Here is a 21,354-nt window from a genome sequence, read left to right on the forward strand (position 1 = left end):
GCGACTCAGGGCAGAACCGAGACGCGAAGCATTGAAATCACCCACTTTTCTTATGAGTGGCCAAGAGAAACGTTTCATACATAGCGCCACTGAGAATCGACACGAAAAGGCCTCATGAGGTGCTCATGAAGGACGTCAATGAAACCACCCCCCTTCCCTTGAGGCGTTGATTCCCATACATTTCGTGGTCCAAAACGACAGCACACGGTGCGGTGAGCAATGCAATGATGTACTTGAGAAGCTTTGACACTGCTGACACACCTAGGCCGTTTCAATCCTTCTCTAAGGACATTCTGGGACTGCAACGTCACTGAACGTGATTGTACACTTTTAGAGTGTAGCGTGACCTCAATTTTTGCTGTAGTGTACAGGGCATAACCATTGGGGACCGTACAAAACCTTTCGATGAAATTTGAACGTGATCCAAAGCATCAGAGAGTGTTCCTGATTTTTGAGCGCTGCTGTTTCGTGCCCTCCTTTGTCTTGATCACGGAGGGGGGGGGGGGGGGGGGGGGGCTGCTACATTGCCATGTGGATGAATAAAACTGCAAAGGATCCCTCTAAGACTCCCCAATTTTCAACACTCCCGGTGACATCAGCGTACCTTTGCTGGACACTCCATAGTTGTTCCTTCCTGTACAGAGAAAGCCATTCACTGAATCCTAGGCACCGGCGTGACGGGAATCCCTTTCGACAACTCTTAGATTTCGCAGGCGCCAGTTCAGCGAGGTAGCACCATTCAGCTGACGTGTGTCGGAAGGAATCAATGAATGGCTGTCTTTGTACAGAAACATTTATACAGAGCCCAACAAAGTTGCAAGTAACACCGAGCGTGTTGCCGAACTTGGGGACTTAGAGGGACCTTTTGCCGTTTTATTCACGCATATATCAACGCCGCGAACCTCCTCCCCCTCACCACGTTATCACCCCACAGAAGGGCGCCAAATATGAGGACTGAAAGACACGAACACCCTTTCTGCTTCGAATCATGTTCAGATTTCGTCGAGTGGTTTCAAAAGATCCTAAGTAGTTTCACACTGTACAACAGAGAAAGAGCTACGGTTGATCTACGCTCGAATGGTTATGATCATGTTTATGGTGTTGCAGGCCCACAGTGTCCTTAGACAAAGGTTGTATCGGCCGGGAGTTGTCAGCACTGCCAAAGGTTGTCAAGAACGTCTTCCTGCTGCACATCGCACTGTGAACTGTCGTTTTCGGCCGAGAAATGTGTGGGAATCAACTTCCCAGGCTAGGGGGTGATTTCATTGAGGTCCTTTATGTCACCCCCGGAGCCCTTTTCGTATCGGTTCTGAGCGGCGGTGTGTCTAAAATGTTCTCCTCGGCCATTCACAATAAAACCACGTTATTTCAACGCTGTGCGTCGCGTTCTAACCTTTATCGCAGATGAGACAAAATTTGGGTACGAGGGGCTGTGACGACCTTGCCATCGTGTGACACGTCCTCGGTTGGACAGAATCGTAGTGAAGTTTGGTTTCAACGTGACATTATTAACTCACCTTACGCGTCACATGAACTTCTGAGCTCTGGCCTTGTTTCCGCATTTGTCGACAGCTAGCTCGAGGCTGAGGATAGTCGCAGGGTGCCACGCTTTTGCATCTTTAGAGAGGAATGTTGTAGACACCTTTGAACCAAGCTTCAAGCTTGTGTGTCGCAATGGGAGACAGTTACGAGGTCTTGAAGTTTTACCCTTTAATAGCTTTGCGCAATGTGTTATAAATTTAAGTGTTAGAAAGTCTTTTCTGAAAGGGTTGTCCTTGTACGGAAGTGAAACGTGGACCACAAATGTTTCAAATAAGAAGAGATAGAAGCCTTTCAAATGCGGTGCCTCAGAGTAGTGCTAGAGATTAGGTGGATAGGCGGGATAACTAATGAGAACGTACTGATTCGAACCAGGGTGACGAGACATTTATTTCCCAAGTTGACGAAAAGAAGGCAGTGGGTGAAAGGATCCTGAGGCGGTAAGTGTGAGGCTTAAAAAGTGTAGCGAGAAAGCATGTTTTGAATGAAGTAAGTAGGTGCTATAGGTTGCAGCAGGATGCAGATGAAAGGTCTTTCTCAGAATGACTTTCAATCGCCAGTCTTTAACGATGTAGACTGACACTTTGCTTTGCTTGCATTTTTCAATGACTAAAGGTACTAAGACAAATAGAAGCCTAATAGAAGCCTCAAGGTGAAGTTTACTTACCAGTGGGAACACTGTCAGCCACGGGAAGAGCTATTTTCTGGACGTAGGTGTCCAGGGTGAGCTCCGACTGCAGGGTGAAGACGGCCACGTCGTTGATTGCAACGTTCCTGTGAACACAGATCTTATTCATTGTTCCTGCAACTCTATCATCGAAAACCTCAATGTCTTTTGTCTCTACACATGTCGCTAAGCTACTGATCTGTAAGCATTAAACTAACGCCTATGAAATAATATGAGGCACGAAAACAAATGTACTTAACTTCATAACGGTGAGAAGAGGATAATAGTCTCAAAATAATCCACAGCAGTTCATCTGTATCCATAAGCTAAGATTTATTGCACGAAAAGACATTGCACCAAGATGACACTGTGAAGTACAATATGCTACACAGCGGTGGGACGCAAAGGAAATTGTGCCATACACGGCACAGAAGGAGACCCTTAGTATGGGCAGAATTCTTCGGTACTGTGGGTCAGACACCGTGTTGTGCGCGTCTGAGACACTGTATTCGAGATGGAGAAAGAAGATGGCACAGCGACCGTATGTGAATGCTGCGGCATTAGTGGATGGTTATAGAGAGGCCAAAATCAACGTGGTACGCTCTCGACTGAAAGACTAATTCTAACAGTGTACCGACTTCCACTCATGACTTCAAGAGTGCCTGTCCAGCGATGGGAAGCGTTTTCCAAAGCCATGCCTAATCCACGGTACGACTGGTGGGGAGACGTGCGTTGTCTTTTGTGCATCACACTCTATACTGTCGTTCTGCAAGGCTCGAAAAGAGGGCCATCACACACGGTAAATGTTACATACAGCCGAGGCCGGTTCCCCCGAAACACACTGTGTCAAAATCAGTGTGTTATATTGTTGCCAGGGCCCCATTAGATGCGCACATTATCGTCATGCCCCGTGTTGTATCGCGGTTATCGATCCTGTTACCTTGGCACGTGTGTGTTCTGATGCCAGAGCAGCTGCTTGAGATACCGGCGACAGTACGCATATTCGTAATAACGAGCAAACTGTCGTTAAGTCAGCGTTATTCTCAGGCGCATCCAAGTGCCTCCAAACTGTTGAGTGACGGGACTAACCAGTTTTCTAGACAACAGCAGTCTTTCAAGACACGCCGGTCAGTCTCCGTTCTCCCTTAGTCGTTTGTTGGTCCCCTCTCGCAGGCTCCTTTGCTACTTTAACAGATACTGTCATTTCTAGAGAAGATACAATTTTTTGTAACTGAATTATATGCTGTTATTTATAAGTGAATATTGAAACGCCCAACATGAATCACGAGAAATGAGTGGATTTTATATCGCAAATAAACAGCAATATAACAGAGAAATGATTAAACTAAAATGTAATAAAAATGCTAGAAGTGAACCACACATTGCTGGCCTGGGTGGCCGAGCGGTTCTAGGCGCTACAGTCTGGAACCACGCGACCGCTACGGTCGCAGGTTCGAATCCTGCCTCGGGCATGAATGTGTGTGATGTCCTTTGGTTAGTTAGGTTTAATTAGTTCTAAGTTCTAGGGGACTCATGACCTCAGATGTTAAGTCCCATAGTGCTCAGAGCCATTTGAACCAGCTCTGGACGAGCACCACAAAGTAGCAGCCGACTGACGGTATCCCAACCATTTTAACCCTCTTCAAAAGGCCAAGTATCACGTTAATGTGCAGGTCAGAGAACAGGTCACGTACTCTATAGAGGAGTAGTCTTGAACGTCCTATGTGACTTGTGGACATGCAATTGTTATTCACCACAACTGCGAGGACCAATAGAAAGAAGCTCATCAATTTAAATTTTTCAAATTCCCTCAAATTGCAAGTGCAACACGAAGGAACTGGAATCGCCCGTGGTACTCAAGGACCCTGTTGGCAATCATGAGAACGTAACTGTTCGTCCAGTGCAAAGTTGAATAATGTACTCTGTAGGATGACGGTCATGTACTTCTGTGTGCCAAGCATGTTTAGTCATAACTCCCGCACAAACTGAAGAGAGGTTAATCGGAAACGAATTTTTGACATCAGTCCGCACGTTATATCTGTATTCGCAACACCACTGCAGCAGTAAGCTGTGCTAGCTTGACAGCTCGCGATCCACTGCCGGGGTTAACGATTCGTCCGTTCCTCTTCAGATCACGTTTTCCTCAGATACAACTCTGTGTTTAATACCCCCAGTAAAAACATCTGTTTCACTATGACACAGACCGAATAACCAGAGTCTGCTACTGGCTCCATTCCGATCCCAAAACGTGTTCCCATGGAGACCTTTAGCGTAAATGAAGAATAATGCTATCTAATGTGACGTTTACTGCGGCAGGTACGTGCACACAGCGTTCTGTGCTCCGCTGTAACCTTTATGCAAAAAGATACCGAAAAATTTGTGAAGTCGATTTTGTATGACTCTTATTCTTTGACATGGGATAAGGTTTCGTGGCAGAGAAGTAGATGTCCTTACTGCCACCATCTCTGTATTGCCAATGAAAAAAAACTCATGAAATCGGCGTCCTTGTCATGCGATAGCAGCAATGGATGACAATACGGAGCAGCGCACGATTTTGGGAGCTCAGTTAATTGGTTACGTCTCGCTCACCTGTATTCGTGTGTGTGTGTGTGTGTGTGTGTGTGTGTGTGTGTGTGTGTGTGTAAAAGCTCCAGACTGAACGGGTTATCTACAAGGAACGTACACGTAGTACAGAGGTCTTATAAACAAAGCGTCGTTATATCATTCACTGCAATACGTAAAAGCTTGTGGAATGGTTTGCTTGGTTTGTTTGTTAAAATATGGGGACTATGTGAACCGCTACGACCGTCAGTTCATACGTATTTAGAAATCTAATTCCAAGTTTGTATCGCTACAAAATGATGATTATCAGGTATATTATGAGGAGTATGTATTAATGAACATCTGGAAGGAATTAGCGTTTTTATGAACGAAAGTGAAGGTGAATTTTAAAGGTATTTATTTCTGGTGTTCACTACATTTTTGGGTGACAGTCCCATCATAATAATTGCTCCATGATGATCATGTGGTAGCAAGGCTGATCAACAATACAAATAACTGTAAGTAGGCTGTTTAGGTTTTTATGTTGGTAACGTCACGTAGAGCTCTGTATGAAAATCATTGACTGTGCTATGTGCAGCCTATGGCTGATTTGCATAGTTGGAATATTTGCTATTGTAGTGTTGGGCAGTTGGATGTGAACAGCGCGTAGCGTTGCGCAGTTGGAGGTGAGCCACCAGCAGTGGCGGATGTGGGGAGAGAGATGGCAGAACTTTGAGAGCGGACGATCTGGACGTGTGTCAGTCAGAAAAAGAAAATTTGTAAGACTGGATGTCATGAACTGATAATATATTATGACTTTTGAACACTATTAAGCTGGCAGTATTGGCGCTCGCTTTATTGCGGTAGTTCGAGTAACGAAGATTTTTGTGAGGTAAGTGTTTCGTGAAAGGTATAGGTTATTGTTAGTCAGGACCATTCTTTTGTAGGGATTATTGACAGTCAGACTGCGTTGCGCTAAAAATATTGTGTGTCAGTTTATTGATGATCAGAATAAGGAAAGAGAGAAATGTCTGAGTACGTTCAGTTTAGCTCAGCTGTTTGAAAATCAAATAACGTAAGGGCTTTACCAGCACAGTCATTTATAATTTTCCAAAGGGGACGTTTCATAACCACTACAGAACGTTCCATCAATGTTTTCATTCATGTAGGAAATTGTTCTATTAAGAAGAGATGGAAGAATCCACTAATGTAAGGTTGCCTTAGTGACAAACTAGCCATACTGTAGTGCAAAACAGAATAATAACATTCCTTTTAACTCAAAATGGTATGAAACCTTTATCCGTAAACCATTAATACTGTCACATGAATTGCGAAAGTTATTTAGAAACGAAGCTATAAACCTGTATAGTTACCACGAGCTCCCGCAGATTCTAGCTTACTTTAACTATACAAGAATAATATTTTAATAAGAAGAAGCCATGGGCCTCAGCTTATGCCAAATGAAAGGAACCACCCTGTGATGCATCCTTACCCCCAAGGCTTGTAATCAGGGTGCAGGATCTGGTCTGCCACTTCGATCGTCTGCTCGGTCCCTTCGTCAGTACTGAAATCGTGTTCTCCGGCTACTGCCTGTAAAGTGTAAATACAGGATGTATAATAAAATTGCAAGGTTGTCATATCAACTAATGTAAGTAGCTCCTTATGAAGATCTGCTGACTGTTCATCACGCTGTTTCATATAGCTTCAGACACAAATTTCGTCATGTGAACTGAAGATGTGATTATTATTGCATTCAGTAACAATCGAGAGCACAGCATCGTATATAATTAATAATGGTAGAATAATCAGACTCTTTGTATATCATCCAACAAAAATTTGAAGCACTCTTACTTATTAAGTGAACCCAGCCATCTTAATTCACAAAAATCTGAACCGAAGACGTGGTTTTTTGTGGTAGTAACAACCATTGTAGGAAATTAAACCAAAAAAGCTAAATTTAAGTATGATGTAATCATTACAAAAACCGTGTTGCTCTTAAAACATGACTGCCAGACGTCGTCATCAATTTATGACAACAAACTTAATACATTATTATATCACGCAAACATGCATTCGACAGGCGTTGTAGTAGTAGTAGTAGTAGTAGTAGCTTTATTCATGCGTAGATCTCTTTTTACAAGGATATAGGACATGTCAAAATATTTAGAAGTTTAGATCAATTTAAAAAAAAGCTAATTCGTATACACATATATTTACAGACTTCTAGTAAGAGACGGTCATTAGATTTACTCCTGGTATACAATACTTTTTTTACAAATATCTTATTAAATAATTTAACGGCACACTGTTCACTCATATCTCACTATCAGTCACTGCACACACTATACACACATTGTTTCATAACACTACACACACACACACACACACACACACACACACACACACACACACGAGGTCTCCCATTTGCTATCCCGAGAAACTGAGTCAGCATCCCTCCATAATGAGTGAGATGTGCTCAGAAACAGGAACAGGTGTTAGTATTGTGCTACACATAGCTTGGGGGTAAGTAGTTCTAGAAAGGAAAAAGAAGGGAAAAAACAAACTGAAGATGTTATGTTGGATGTTTTACAATCATTATTATTATTTGTTTGTATAACATTTTTTATCAAACCCCTACTCTGTTTTATACGGAAGAGTCTTATAGAATGAAGCAGGCAACTTTTAACAATTTATGGTGTTTCTTCTGGATCTCAGTGAATATCATTTACTTGGGATTTAAGAGCGCCAAGGCAAAAGCTGTAATGCAATATAGTTGTTGTAAATTATCATATTCTATGGTACACACGTTTGTCGTCTCAAGTACATTTTTGTGATAACTCCTTTCCATTGAAACAAAACAGTACAATACTGCGGAATTTTGCGAAAATATGCCGGCTATTGATTGACACATTTTTACTGTATGTTGATAATTTTTATTTTGGGACGGTTTACTTACAAATGAATAAAACACAGGTTTCGTACCATACGCGTTTCGCCTTTATTCTTTGCAACGCATCTTTAGTGGCCTGGAATATGTAATTTTTTTTTTGTTTATACTATTCAGTTTACGTTTTGGACATTGTACGTCTATATGAAGATTGCAAGCAGCTCTAGTACTTTTTGCATTGCTATGATGAGGTAATAATTTAAATTTCTGCTTACAGATTTCGTGGATGTTGGTCTACATGTTGTGTTTTTTTCCTACTTGTAGTTGTTCTGCATCTTATAACTCCCATTTGAAATTTTGTTTTCAGACATTCGTTTTAAGGTTTTGTTTTGGTTGGTGTTACGAACTACTGTATGTTATTGCCAACTATTGAATGTGTTTTTGTGATATCAGCGATCTCTCTCTCTCTCTCTCTCTCTCTCTCTCTCTCTCTCTCTCTGTCTGTCTGTGTGTGTGTGTGTGTGTGTGTGTGTGTGTGTGTGTGTGTGTGTGTGTGTACGTAGCGAGGACGACTGTACTGCAAAAGTTGAAAATGATTCTGTTTTATTTGGTCATAACAACACTGACGCTGCTGTAATATATTACGGAATTGCTAGGTTAAAAATATCTATTACGCATTTTTTTCTGCTGAATCAAGGATTCATTCAAGTTCGAAGTCTCAACGAAGTAGTACCTACTTTAAGATGAAGCAAAGAAGAGCATAGGTAAATAAAAGCTTTGATAATCAAGAACAGATTCAAGCTTACTTTCAAAGTTACTCTGCATTGAAGTAATTATTAATAAATCTAATCAGACTATCTCCGTTTAATATTAAATGAAGTGAAAGAAATAAAGACAGAAAGAAGTCCATACGTCTAAGATCATAAAATTTAGCTCATATCCCGTTAGTGAAACGTTAAAGATTTATGGTCTTCGTCTTGCGTGATGTAAGTTTTGCACAAATTTTGCTCATGTAGATCCTTTTTGGAAAAAGAAAGATAGGCTCATGGTATACGACCTGGTGTTCACTGGTATACGCTTCTGTCATGTCACTGGTGATCTTGTTGCCGATTGAAAGAAATCCCTTCGCGCTATTAGCCCTTCTCGCTAGTATAGCCTCTACATGATGTGGCCGTATATCAGCTCGTGTTCTCCCTTCCAATCCAGTAGTTGCTGTTTCATCTACTTCTATCTATGTCTACATGACTGCTCTTGCAATTCACAATTGAGTGCCTGGCAGACGGTTCATCGACCCACCTTCTTGCTAATTCTCTCCCGATCCACTCTCGAACAGCGCGCGGGATCTGATTTCTCTTATTTTATTGCAATGAAAGCTTCCAACTATGTACGTATGCCCCAACGAAATATTTTCGGTTTAGAAGGATTAAGTTGATGATCGAAATTTCTTGAATATCCACCCGCAACGAAAAATAGATTTGTTTCAATGACTGGTACCCCAGTTCGCGTATCATTTCTGTGGCACTCTCTCCCTTGTTTCGTGATAACACAATTTGAGCTGTCCTTCTTTGAACTTAGTCGATGTCCCCCGTCAATCCTATCTGATGTGGACTCCACACCTTGAAGCAATACTCCAGAAGAGGGTGGACAAGTGTAATGTATACAGTCTCCTTCGTATACCTGTTGTATTTTCTAAGCGTCCTCGCCACAAATCGTAGTCTTTGGTTAACTTTCCCCACAATATTATCTATGTAATCGTTGTAATTTAAGTTATTCGTAATTGCAGTCCTGAAGTATTCGGTTGAATTCACCTCCTTTATATTTGTGTGATTTACTACGTAACCGAAATTTAGCGCATTCCTTTTACTTCTCATTTGGATTACTTTACAGTTTTCATTATTTAGAGATAATTGCCACATTTCACAACATACAGATATCTTGTCTAAATCATTTTGTGATTGGATTTGATCATCGGATGACTTTACAAGTAGGTAAATGACAGCATCATCTGCAAACAATCTAATATGGCTACTCAGATTGTCTCCTAAATATGTTATGTAGGTCATGAACAGCAGAAGGCCTATAACACTACCTTGGGTAAAGTAAGATATCACTATCGTTTTATTCTATGAATTTCCAGCAATTACTACGAACTGTGCCGTTTCTGACAGTAAATTATTAATCCAATCGCACAACTGGACGACAGTTCGTAGGCACGCATTCTGATCAGTAGTCGCTTGTGACAAATGGTGTCAAAAGCCGTCTGTAAATCTAAAAATTACGAATAAATTTGAGATCCCCTGTCGATAGCACTCATTACTTAGTGTAAATAAATGTCTAGTAGCTTTTCACTAGAAAGATATTTTCTTAATCCGTGTTGTCTATATGTCAATAAATAATCTTCTTCGAGGGAATTCACATTACTCGAACACAGTATACGTTCCAAAATCCGGTTGCAAATCGACGTTGGGTTAAATTGCTCTGTAATTCAGTGGATTACTCTTATTTCCTTTATTGAGTATTGGTGTGACCCGTGCAGTCTTTAGGTACGTATTTTTCGTGAGCGAGGGGTTGCATACCTGTATGACTGCTACGTATGGAACTATTGTATTAGCTACTCTGGAAGGAACCGAACTGGTATAAAATTTGGGACAGAGGCCTTCCCTTTGTTAAGTGATTTAAGCTGCTTCGTTACACCGAGGTTATCTCCCTCAATAAGTTACTCATGTGTACTTCACATACGACTAGAATCTCTTTGGATTTTCTGCCAGATTAAAAGTGTTTCGCATTGAAATTTGCGCTAAGTGTCGAGCTGCAGTGAAACATCGCAGATCCTGGAGATTTTGCGTTCTTTTAAACGTGACATCCTTTTTTCGTTGCTTCTGCAGCTACGTTCTGGCTTTTTTTGTGTATCATTGGGATGAGTACCATCTCTTATTGATTTATTTGGTGTGTATCTATCGACTGCCGTCAACGCTGTGTATTTCAATGTAAACCACTTCTGGTCTACGCTTACATTCTTTGGAAGGAGTGGAGAGTGTCTCTTAGGAAGATGCCAGAGGAAGTTTTATCTGATTTTTTAAATAGGTAAATTTTGCATTTCTTTTTAGTGGATTTGAATGTTGCAGTATTCAGTCTTGAGTGATAAATCCTGTCTCTTTGGCTTCCTTTCTTTCTATCTTGCTTCATAGTAGTCAGACACGGATTCTTCATAATAAAGATTTGTGACATGCGACGTCATGGGATGAATCCCATGAACCTATGGACAGTATTGGTTCGTGTGTAGCTGGTCGTCAAGATAAATTCCTGTATCTTACACAGATAAAAAGAGTACTAGGTGTCCATCAATTTTATTAAAGAATATAGAAGAATCCTTCTCCCGAGTAGACGTTCTTTGTACGAGAGGAGGCGTCTGAATTCACATACGTTGTTGAGACGTTATCAGATAAGTAACAAGGTCACAGATAAAGCGGACGAAACAACGCAGAGAAAGACAGAGAAAAGTGCACAGGTGTCTCTTAGGAGATTAAGGAACTGTGAAGTAAAACCAATCATTATTAGAAATGTTGTAGCACTTATACCAACATTTGTGTGCCAGTAACTTATCATCTTTTGCATCGTTTTCAGAGACATCACGCTTACGGCGAGGAATTACTTTTCTTTTAGAGTCCCGATTGTGTCTCACCGCGAAATCCAATAGAGATGGTTAACACTAAATCAATTACTTATCGCCGGCCGGGGTGGCCGAGCGGTTCTAGGCGCTACAGTTTGGAACCGCGCGACCGCTACGGTCACAGGTTCGAATTCTGCCTCGGGCGTGGATGTGTGTGATGTCCTTCGGTTAGTTAGGTTTAAGTAGTTCTAAGTTCTAGGGGACTGATGACCTTACAAGTTAAGTCCCATAGTGCTCAGAGCCATTTGAACCATTTGAACTACTTACGTGTGCGCTGGGTGATTTAGAACATTTGATAAATGAGAAAACAGGGATTGGGGATGTGCGTGTTCAGTCAAAGCTTGTTTAGTGGTCAAGCACCGACTTCTGTAGAGTGTACACAGCAAGATTATTCTTATAGCGATATCGAATCAAGCAGTATATCACGTGGCAGTGATTACCTTGGAACAGGGGCAGTACACTGATCCTGTAGCGTGTTCCTTACAGGAGTCTCAATTGAAGACAGAATAAAATTCCTTTCCACACAGTGTTTCTTGGAAACCGTTTTATTTTTCAGCTGTGTCGAGTCTGGGCTGAAGTCGTGAGTACTGATAGGTGCTTAAGGAAAGACATAAGCGCAAAAATAAAACTAGAGGTAGTGTTAGGCATTGTTATTACTGGAAGCAGTTTGAGTACCACGCCGTACTTTGCTCGAATAGGAGAATCTTCACATTTCAGAAAGCACTCCCGCTCACCATAAAACTTTTTACAGTCGTATCATCACCGATCTATTTAGACCTATCTGTCGGAGCGCTATTGGTGAGTGAACTGGGGTAGCGGAAGCTATGGGCAGTCTACTATTAAATATCAACATTACTACTAAACCATTTTACTTTTCTGGTGGACTAAACAATATTTTACATCACAATTATTTACTAAAACGTCAGCGATAGGGCTATACTGCCCTCTTAACTTTAACGAGATATAACTGCAGTCAGTTGTACATTGTTTATTTTGTCTACGTGCCATATGGCAGAAATACAAGTGAGTTGGAATTATAAAAGTATTAACCCAATACTTTTGCTTTCACTCGAAAATTAAAAATAAATGCTTCAATAGAAGTTATATAAAGGTATTAACCCAATACTTTTACTGTCACTAGAAAATCAAAAATAAATGCTTCAATAGAAGTTAGATCACCATCTGCAGGATTAACTGCAGAATATAAGATCAAATAACTATGGCACATTAAAGCGAAATATGTTTGGAATTACTCTCATTCAGCTGCGTTCCGACTTCACTCTTCAACGGGACACGTATACGATCTATCATGCATCAACTATATGCAAGCTGGTTGTATATAAACATGATCCATGAAACCTCAGTAGTTAATCCATACATATTATAAAAATGGATATACGTAGGTATTTATGTGTACATGTACGTATGTGTGTGCCACATGTCCTCCTAAACCACTGGACGATTTCAACTAAACTTCGTACATAGTCGGGTACTGGAGGCAACGAAACAACCCCACAAAATGACAAAAGGAAAAAAGTTAATCACTTACTACATTTTCGCTGTTTCTTCTTTACTACTAACCGTAGTCATGATACATTTTACAGACAGTATTCACATGTGCCACTGAGTGTACCAGCAATATTATATCATTGTACGACATAGTTCAGGACATATGACATCATAGACGCTGAGACAAGTGAAAATCTACTTCACCAAGCTAGACGTTTAAATTTAATGCTTCGTTGCTACTAAGTCTATTTACAACATTTGGCAGAAAATATCCACATTTTCCGCTAAACGTACCTACAAAAATATGTCATTGTACGACACACAGTTCAGTAGACATGACATCGTTCTCTGGAATGCCTGAAAAACAACCGCATCATGCATGACGTTTTAATCTATTGCTCCTTTACAACTAACTCTGTTCGCATCATATTTCATAGGCAGTACCCACATATGCCGCTGAATACAACCAGAAAAATATATTATGGTAGGATACAGTTCAGGATATATGACATCAAATTCTGATTTGCCGTATGATGCATGACGTTTAAATTTATTAGTTCTTTATTGCTAACTCTATTCACAACACACACTGCAGACAGTAGCTACATGTATGACTGAACTGGATGAACCTCCAAAATTTTATCATCGTACAGCACAGAGTTGGGGAGATACGGCGCCATAAATATTGAGCTGCGTCATTATCAAACTGCAGGGAGAAATTGACTAGAGATACAGGTGAAATGCGTGTACAGATACTTGAGAAATACGTTAAATATATGTGAAGTATATCTGCCATGTGTGTATGGTTGCAAAGCCAAGGTTACAAACCTGATTTTAAACTATGGAACAATTTCAAACTACCTTGGTATCAAAATTAGCTACGATCTGGAAAGAAATACTGTGGGTTTAAGAACCACCACCCTCCTACTGGGAATGGGATGACATCGTGGAGAGTAGAAGGGGGGGGGGCGGAAGGAGATGGATACAGATAGAGGGAAAGAGGAGATGGGTAGAGAAAGAAAAGAGGAAGAGTTGGACAGTCAGAGGAGAGAGGAGTAGATGAGGAGCAAGAGGGGAGGGAAGAAGGTGGACGAGGAGAGAAGGGAGGAGGAGATGAGCAAACAGAGTGAGGAGAAGGAGATGAAGAGAGAAAGGGAGACGAGAAAATGGACGAAGAGGAGGAGAAGAAGAAGAGGAAGAGCAAGAGGAGGAGGAGGAGGAGATGGGATTAGAAGGGCGAGGAGCAGATGGACAGAGTGGGAAGGAACAGATGGGCAGAGGGGCAGCAGCAGATGGAGAGAGGGGGGAGGAAGAGAATGACAGAGAGAGGGGCAGCATGAAATGGTTCAAATGGCTCTGAGCACTGCGGGACTCAACTGCTGAGGTAATTAGTCCCCTAGAACTTAGAACTAGTTAAACCTAACTAACCTAAGGACATCACAAACATCCATGCTCGAGGCAGGATTCGAACCTGCGACTGTAGCGGTCTTGGGGTTCCAGACTGAAGCGCCTTTAACCGCACGGCCACTTCGGCCGGCGGCAGGATGAGATGGATAGACAATGAGGGAGGCAGACAGTGAGGGGGGTGGAAGAATTGGACAGAGAGAGGGAGTGAAGGAAATGGACAGAGAGGGCGTAAAAGAGGAGATGGACAGAGAGAGAGAGAGAGAGAGAGAGAAGAAGGAGAAGGACTAATAGATGAGTAGATACATAAGTACATACAGGAGCTGGGAACTCAGCTAGTAATATTATATAAGTGATATCTTTGTTATTTCTGTCAAATACGTAAATTAAATGTACATTTTGCCAGAGGTGCATTCCCACAATTTATTGAGATATCTTAAAGGTGTGCAATACATCTACGTATTCACCTACATGCAACACTTTTAACTGAGAATACATGTTGTAACAACTGTTCCGACCTCGACACTCACTTGCTCAGTACCTCAGTACATACGTTTTATTACATCGTATGTGGAGGCGTTGTTCGCAGTGTGAATACTAATCTCCTGATAAAGTAGTTGTTTTGCCTTCACCATTAAGAAAAGCCTCCAGTGTGCAACGAATGGCATGTTAGGACCAGTCTGCGGAACTTTAGCTTTTTACTGAGGACATTTGTCAGCACAGCATACAAACTGCACCATGTTATTATGTTTGGTTTTCTGTGGCGTTTATGTACACACACACACACACACACACACACACACACACACACACACACACACAATTCTAGACTGTCTGGTCCATGACATCCATTCCTTTACTCACCACATAGTACCCCAACAAGCCAGACTGGGTGCAGTGTCCAGCTGTGAGGACGGCTTTGGTGCTGATTATCGAGCCACCACATGTGTGAGAAGATATGCCCAGCACCACCCACTGCAGTGATACTTGGTACGGAAACTGCCCTGCAAAGGTACGTCAGTATTCATTGAAGATTAATCGGTGGCGACAGCCTCAGTTGCTATTGTAGATGTAAGTAATCATTTTAGAGCCACAGTTTGTTAGACAAGAGTTAAAATACATGAATATGTTCGAAAATAGGCTAACTGTAATTACCATCTGACGAACTATTGAGCCCAGCACTGCGATACCGTAGGATATAGATAGATAATGACTTCTCTTGGATCATCAGCCTTCTGACGTGGCCCGCCACTTCATCTCCTGTGCCAACCTCTTCACCTCGGAGCAACACTTGCATCCAAAGCCCTCAATTATTTGTCGGATATATTCTAATCTCTGTATCCCTCTACAGTTTTTACGCCCTACAGCTCCCTCTAGCATCATTCCCTGATAACTTAAAGTACGTCCTATCACAGAATTCATTCTTCTTGTCAGTGTTTCCTACGTGCTTCTCTCCTTGTCGATTCTGTGCAGAATCTCCTCATTTCGTATGTCAGCAGGACGCCTAATTTTCAACATCCTTGTACAGCACCGCATCTCAAGGACAAATTTAACTCTTTTTCAGGTTTTTCCACAGTCCGTCATTCACTTCCATACAAAGCCATGCTCCAAACGCGTAGACTCAGAAATTTCTTCCTCACATTAAGGCCGATATTTGATGCTAGCGAGCTTCTTTTAGCCTCTTTGCAGGTGTTACTCTGCTTTTTATGCCCCCTGGCTTCGCCCGCCGTAAGTTTAATTGCAGAATTCCTTCAGTTTGATTACTTCGTGTTCCTCAGTTTTGATATTAAGTTTGTCAGTCTCGTTTCTGCTACTTGTTATTTCTATCCGGTCTCTTCTCGGCGTTTAACAATGGAACTCCTCTTGGACTCATAAGCTTTATGTCATTGCTTTTAATTTTACGAAAGATTGCATTGTTGATTATTCCTTCCGACGACAATTTCTTTTTGGATGTCTTCTCGGTTTTCCTGCTGTCATTTCGCCTTGGTGCCTCTCCAACTCATTGTTCTTCATTACTTCACATTGATTCCTCCGGACAATTCTCCCCAACTTCAACCTGCTCTTCGTCACAAATCTGAGTCTATATCGGCTACTGGGCACGTCTTATAATCAAATACGCAATTTAGAATTCTCTGTTTGACCATGATGAAATCCATCCGCAACTGTACAGCGTCTCCAATCATTCTTCAAATATGCCTCCCTCCCCTAAGATTTCTAAACAGTGTATTCGACGTTACCAGCTGCATTTTACATCAGAACTTAATTAGTATTTTTCCTCGCTCTTTCCTGCTACCCACCCCATGTTCATTCGTAACTTTATTTTATTTATCTTCCCCTAAAAAGGTCCAAAATTATTACATTTAGATCTCCATTTACATACTTAATTACACGTTCAGTATCCTCGTATACTTTCTGTATCTCTTCATCTTCTGCTTGTTACGTCATCAAGTGTACCTGAGCTGTTGTCGTTGGCGTTCATATGTTGTCGAGTTTGCTGAGAATAAGTCTATCACTAAACTATTCAGAGTGGTCACTCTTTGTTGTACCTTCCTGTTAGTAACGAATCCAGTCCTATTAAAACATTTTCTGCTGCCATGACAATGTGACCATATATGTGACTCAGCATGTATCTTTATCTTCTTTCCATATCACTTAACCGACCCCCACTATATTCACATTGAACCTTTGCATTTTCTTTTTCAGATTCACTGGTTTCCCTACCAAGTTCAAACTTCTGACATTCCACTCTCCGTTTTATAGAATGTTACCTTTCCATTCGTTTTCCAATCTCTCTTCTCATGGTTAACTTCTCCTCGATCCACCTCGTAAAATGTTACCGTTCTGTTAGTCATTCAATCTTTTTTCTCGTGGTTATCTCCTCCTTAGTAGTCCACTTCCAGAAATCAGAATCGGGGACTAATCCGGAAATTTTTGCCATTGGAGACATCATTACGACACTTTTTCAATTACAGGCCATGTGTCCTGTGGATAAACATTGTGCGTTTTTAATGCAGTGATTTCAGTTGCCTTCATGCCACTTGTGGCCCACTTCAATAGTGGCAGAGCAGTAGTTAAACAAGGCAGTATTTAACTGCATTGTATTATATGCAGTACGCAATCCAAAATACAAAGTCATCTTCAGATCAGTTTATCCAACGTACAGGCAACTATGCCGAAAAACACGTTATACGATACAAAGCAGAGTTTACTATGGCTGGTCAAAGGTCAGATCAGCATCAGTAACGTCAACGAGACAGTATGATGGAAAACAAAGTCTGATTTGTTTTGAGATAAAGTACCTGTTGTGGATCCTCAAAACAATGAAAATGCCTTCTGCCATCATCTGTTGAAGCAAGAAAACAGAATGTATATTACCTGCGCAAAATATTCTATATATTCAAATCGGAGAATCTCACATATTTCGTAATGAGACTAACCAGTCAACTCGACTTCACTATGTACCAATAATGCCTTCCACTTCAAATTCTTCCTTAACTATATGCCAAGTGTAAAACTTTTACTGCGTAAACTATTATGGTACTATTTCTACTTCTGTTTGTGTGTAACAGTAAGTTTTCGAACCAAAATAAATCATTGGAAACCTTAAAACATTCCGTAAAATCTTTCTTCTCTTTCTCAGAATGAACATGGACTGGAAAAGAGAGAGGGTGACATGGAGAAAAATGATGAGCTATAAGACTTGAAAGAGCCTCTCGATAAGAAATTTAAATTTGAAAATAACTCTTCGCGTAACAGTGCCACATTTGAGGTCCAATGAGACATATCTGTCTCTCTCACTATTTTTAGAAACGAAAATTCTGGGTGAGCTTCTGAATACACGTCTTCCACGAAAAACTCTTCGGGCCCAAAACCTACACACTCAGCAGCGGGTCTCAAAAAATAGAGTAGGCGAAATCTGTCACCAAAGATCTAAAAATACAGAAGAAGAAAAAATACCACAGAAGGCGAGGTGCTAACGCCGAAGATAATTACTGACACTGAGAAGAGGTGCACAAAATCACAGTTAGGAACGTTTATTTCATATTTGTATTCTTAATAAAGCATTCACATACAAAAAAGAAAGTCTAGCAGCAGCACTTAAAAATGCTTGGTCATCTGACAATCTTCCAGGCAGACATTCTCCTGATACTGATTTTTTACATCTCTTCGGCTGGTAGTTAGACGCGATGCCAGACCCAGGCAGTGGGTGACCCAGGGTTCCAGTGCCCCTTCCCCCTCCCCTCCTCCTCCTCCCACCCCCTCCCTCGAAATGTGTGGGCGTATACTAGATACAGTGGAAACTTTCTAGTACCAAAATTCTTTCTTCATATTATTCATTCTTGACTATGAAAGGTGTTCCAGGAGTAAATATGTTGATGAAGAACATCAGGGGAAGATCCACAAACTATATCAAGCTTCAACTTTTGAAAAGCGGAGTAGATGGTGAACAGTTTCATAACATTACTAAATGTGTGTTTGCGTAAAGATTTCGATATGGTTGAAAATAGATCACCCAAGGACAGGTCTGAGCTAATTAGGTTTTTCCACCTCCAGTCTCAGTGACATATTTAGCAACACAAGAGAAGTTCAGGTGCAACATGGCTGAGTCTGGGCTATTTCGGAAGAAACCAGAATAGACTCAAAGTTAGTATCTTCGTTCGAAAATCTGTGTAAAGTAAATAGACGCCTTTCACATAGAAAAAAGTTAATGATTTTAGCAGCGTCACGTGGAGTAGGATATACCTATCAAAGCGAGCGATTTTCAAGCCCCTGTCCAACCACATAAAAAAGTGAAATCACTTAGCGAAGAATTTTTCATCTTATAAGACAGCTTTCTATCCAGTTAGCTATTCGAAGTAAATTTTCAGTTAGTTCGGTATAACGTGTGTGTCTTTGGTAGGCCAGCACATTCAATATTTCGCAACCTTACTTCAACTGTGCTGTAAAAAGAAACATGGTCACCATAGCATCTTCAATCACTGGAAGCAATCACTAAAGCACTCCGTCTTCAGGTCACAAGTGGCCCATAGGGATCATTCGACAGCCGTGCCATCCTCAACTGAGGCTGCGGATAGGAGGGGCGTGTGGTCAGCACACCGTTCTCCCAGTCGTTATGCCCGGAGCCGCTAATATTCGGTCAGGTGTCTCCTCAATTGGCATCACGAGGCTGAGTGCACCTGGAAAAATGGCGACAGCGCATGGTGGCCTGGATAGTCACCCATTTAGGGTCTTTTATCGGTACATGGACGATACTTTCGCAGTCTGGCAGCACGGCGAGGACACTAATGGGATATCTCAACCATCTGAACAACATACATGAGAACATCAAGTTCACAATGGAATTGGAAGTATGTTTCAAATGGCTCTGAGCACTATGGGACTTAACATCTGAGGTCATCAGTCCCCTAGAACTTAGAACTACTTAAACCTAACCAACCTAAGGACATCACACACATCCATGCCCAAGGCAGGATTCGAACCTGCGACCGTAGCAGTCGCGTGATTCCGGACCTAAGCGCCTAGAACCGTTAGGTCCCTTCGGCCGGCGAAATTGGAAGAAATGGTTCAAATGGCTCTGAGCACTATGGGACTCAACTGCTGAGGTCATTAGTCCCCTAGAACTTAGAACTAGTTAAACCTAACTAACCTAAGGAGATCACAAACATCCATGCCCGAGGCAGGATTCGAACCTGCGACGGTAGCGGTCTTGCGGTTCCAGACTGCAGCGCCTTTAACCGCACGGCCACTTCGGCCGGCGAAATTGGAAGAGAATGGGTGCCTACCCTTCCTCGATATCCTGATAAAGAAGAAAACGGACGGCACCCTGGGACACTCGGTCTACCGAAAGAAAACACACACAGACCTGTACCTCAAAGCCAACAGCTGCCATCACTCAGCACAACGGAAATCCGTGCTCACTACTCTTATCCGCAGAGCTCATGAAATATGCGACAAGGACAGTTTATCTACTGAGATTCAGCACCTGAAGAAAACCTTCCAGAAGAATGGATACACCGAAACTCAGATTAGGCGCGCTCTCAAGATGAGCAAGAAAAAGAAGAAGGAGGATGACCTTCAGGAAGAAGAGAACAACAAAGGTCTGGCGCTCCTGCCATGCGCAGGGTCGCCCATGGCCAAGATTTCCAGTATTCTGGAGAAGAAGAAGATAAAAACCATCTTCAATCCTCCAGCAAAAATCAGAAATATGTTGGGCTCAATGAAGGACAACTTCTGTGTAAGAACACCGAGTGTCTAAACAGCATTTCCTGTGAATGTGGAAACAATATATCGGACAGACGCATTCAGAACGTGTTTGAGAAATTAGATCTACTTTCACAACGTGCCCCGCAGTTTAAAATGCAACAAAACAAATGATGTCACTACCTAAAGAAGAAAGGAAAGAGTGCCAAATTCTCGAACGGCGTAAATGAGTCGGTTTCCCCAAGTGCGTTCCACTTTCAATGATCATATTCTCTTATTTAAACGTGGTATACACATCCATCACATAAAAATATATTTTCATATTTTAAAAACTATAATACAATAAGAAAGCAAATGTAAAGCGGCTTGTGAGTCGACATGGGTCGTGTATTATCTGATACAGAGAACATGGAGACTGGAATTCAATTATGTGGTCTTTTGATAACATCCTATGTTTTTTCCTATGTTTAGTCCTAGTTAGCAGCGCGGAGAGGCCGCACGGTTTGAGGCGCCATGTCACGAATTGCGCGTCCCCTCCCGCCGGAGGTCCGAGTCCTCCCTCGGGCATAGGTGTGTGTGTGTTGTTCGTAGCATAAATTAGTTTAAGTAGTGTGTCAGTCTAGGGACCGATGACCTCCGCAGTTTGGTCCCTTAGCAATCCACACAAATTTGACTTTTTTTTTTTACTCCCAGTTAATGTAAAGTGCCAACCACCTTGCCGCAGTGGTGACACCGGTTCCCGTCAGATCACCGAATTTATGCGCTATCGGGCTGGGCTAACACTTGGATGGGTGACCATCCGGTCTGTCGGGCGCTGTTGGCAAGCGGGGTGCACTCAGCCGTAGTGAGGCAAACTGAGGAGCTACTTGATTGAGAAGTAGCGGCTCTGGTCTCGTAAACTGACATACGGCCCGGAGAGCGGTGTGGTGACCACAT

General features: G+C 41.8%; 1 protein-coding gene across 1 annotated transcript in view; it reads right to left on the reverse strand.

Annotated features, from left to right (window-relative positions):
* Positions 1–21,354, reverse strand: part of LOC124613909 (trypsin-1-like) — a 90,400-nt gene that overhangs the window by 27,555 nt on the left and 41,491 nt on the right. Inside the window, exons 4-6 of the mRNA XM_047142693.1 lie at positions 15,082–15,221; positions 6,240–6,337; positions 2,207–2,313 (exon numbers count right to left, since the gene is read on the reverse strand). Of these exons, the coding sequence (XP_046998649.1) occupies positions 2,207–2,313; positions 6,240–6,337; positions 15,082–15,221 (345 nt within the window). The remainder of the gene's footprint in view (positions 1–2,206; positions 2,314–6,239; positions 6,338–15,081; positions 15,222–21,354) is intronic.

The sequence above is a fragment of the Schistocerca americana genome, chromosome 1 (genome assembly GCF_021461395.2).
Source record: "Schistocerca americana isolate TAMUIC-IGC-003095 chromosome 1, iqSchAmer2.1, whole genome shotgun sequence".
NCBI classification, from domain to species: domain Eukaryota; kingdom Metazoa; phylum Arthropoda; class Insecta; order Orthoptera; family Acrididae; genus Schistocerca; species Schistocerca americana.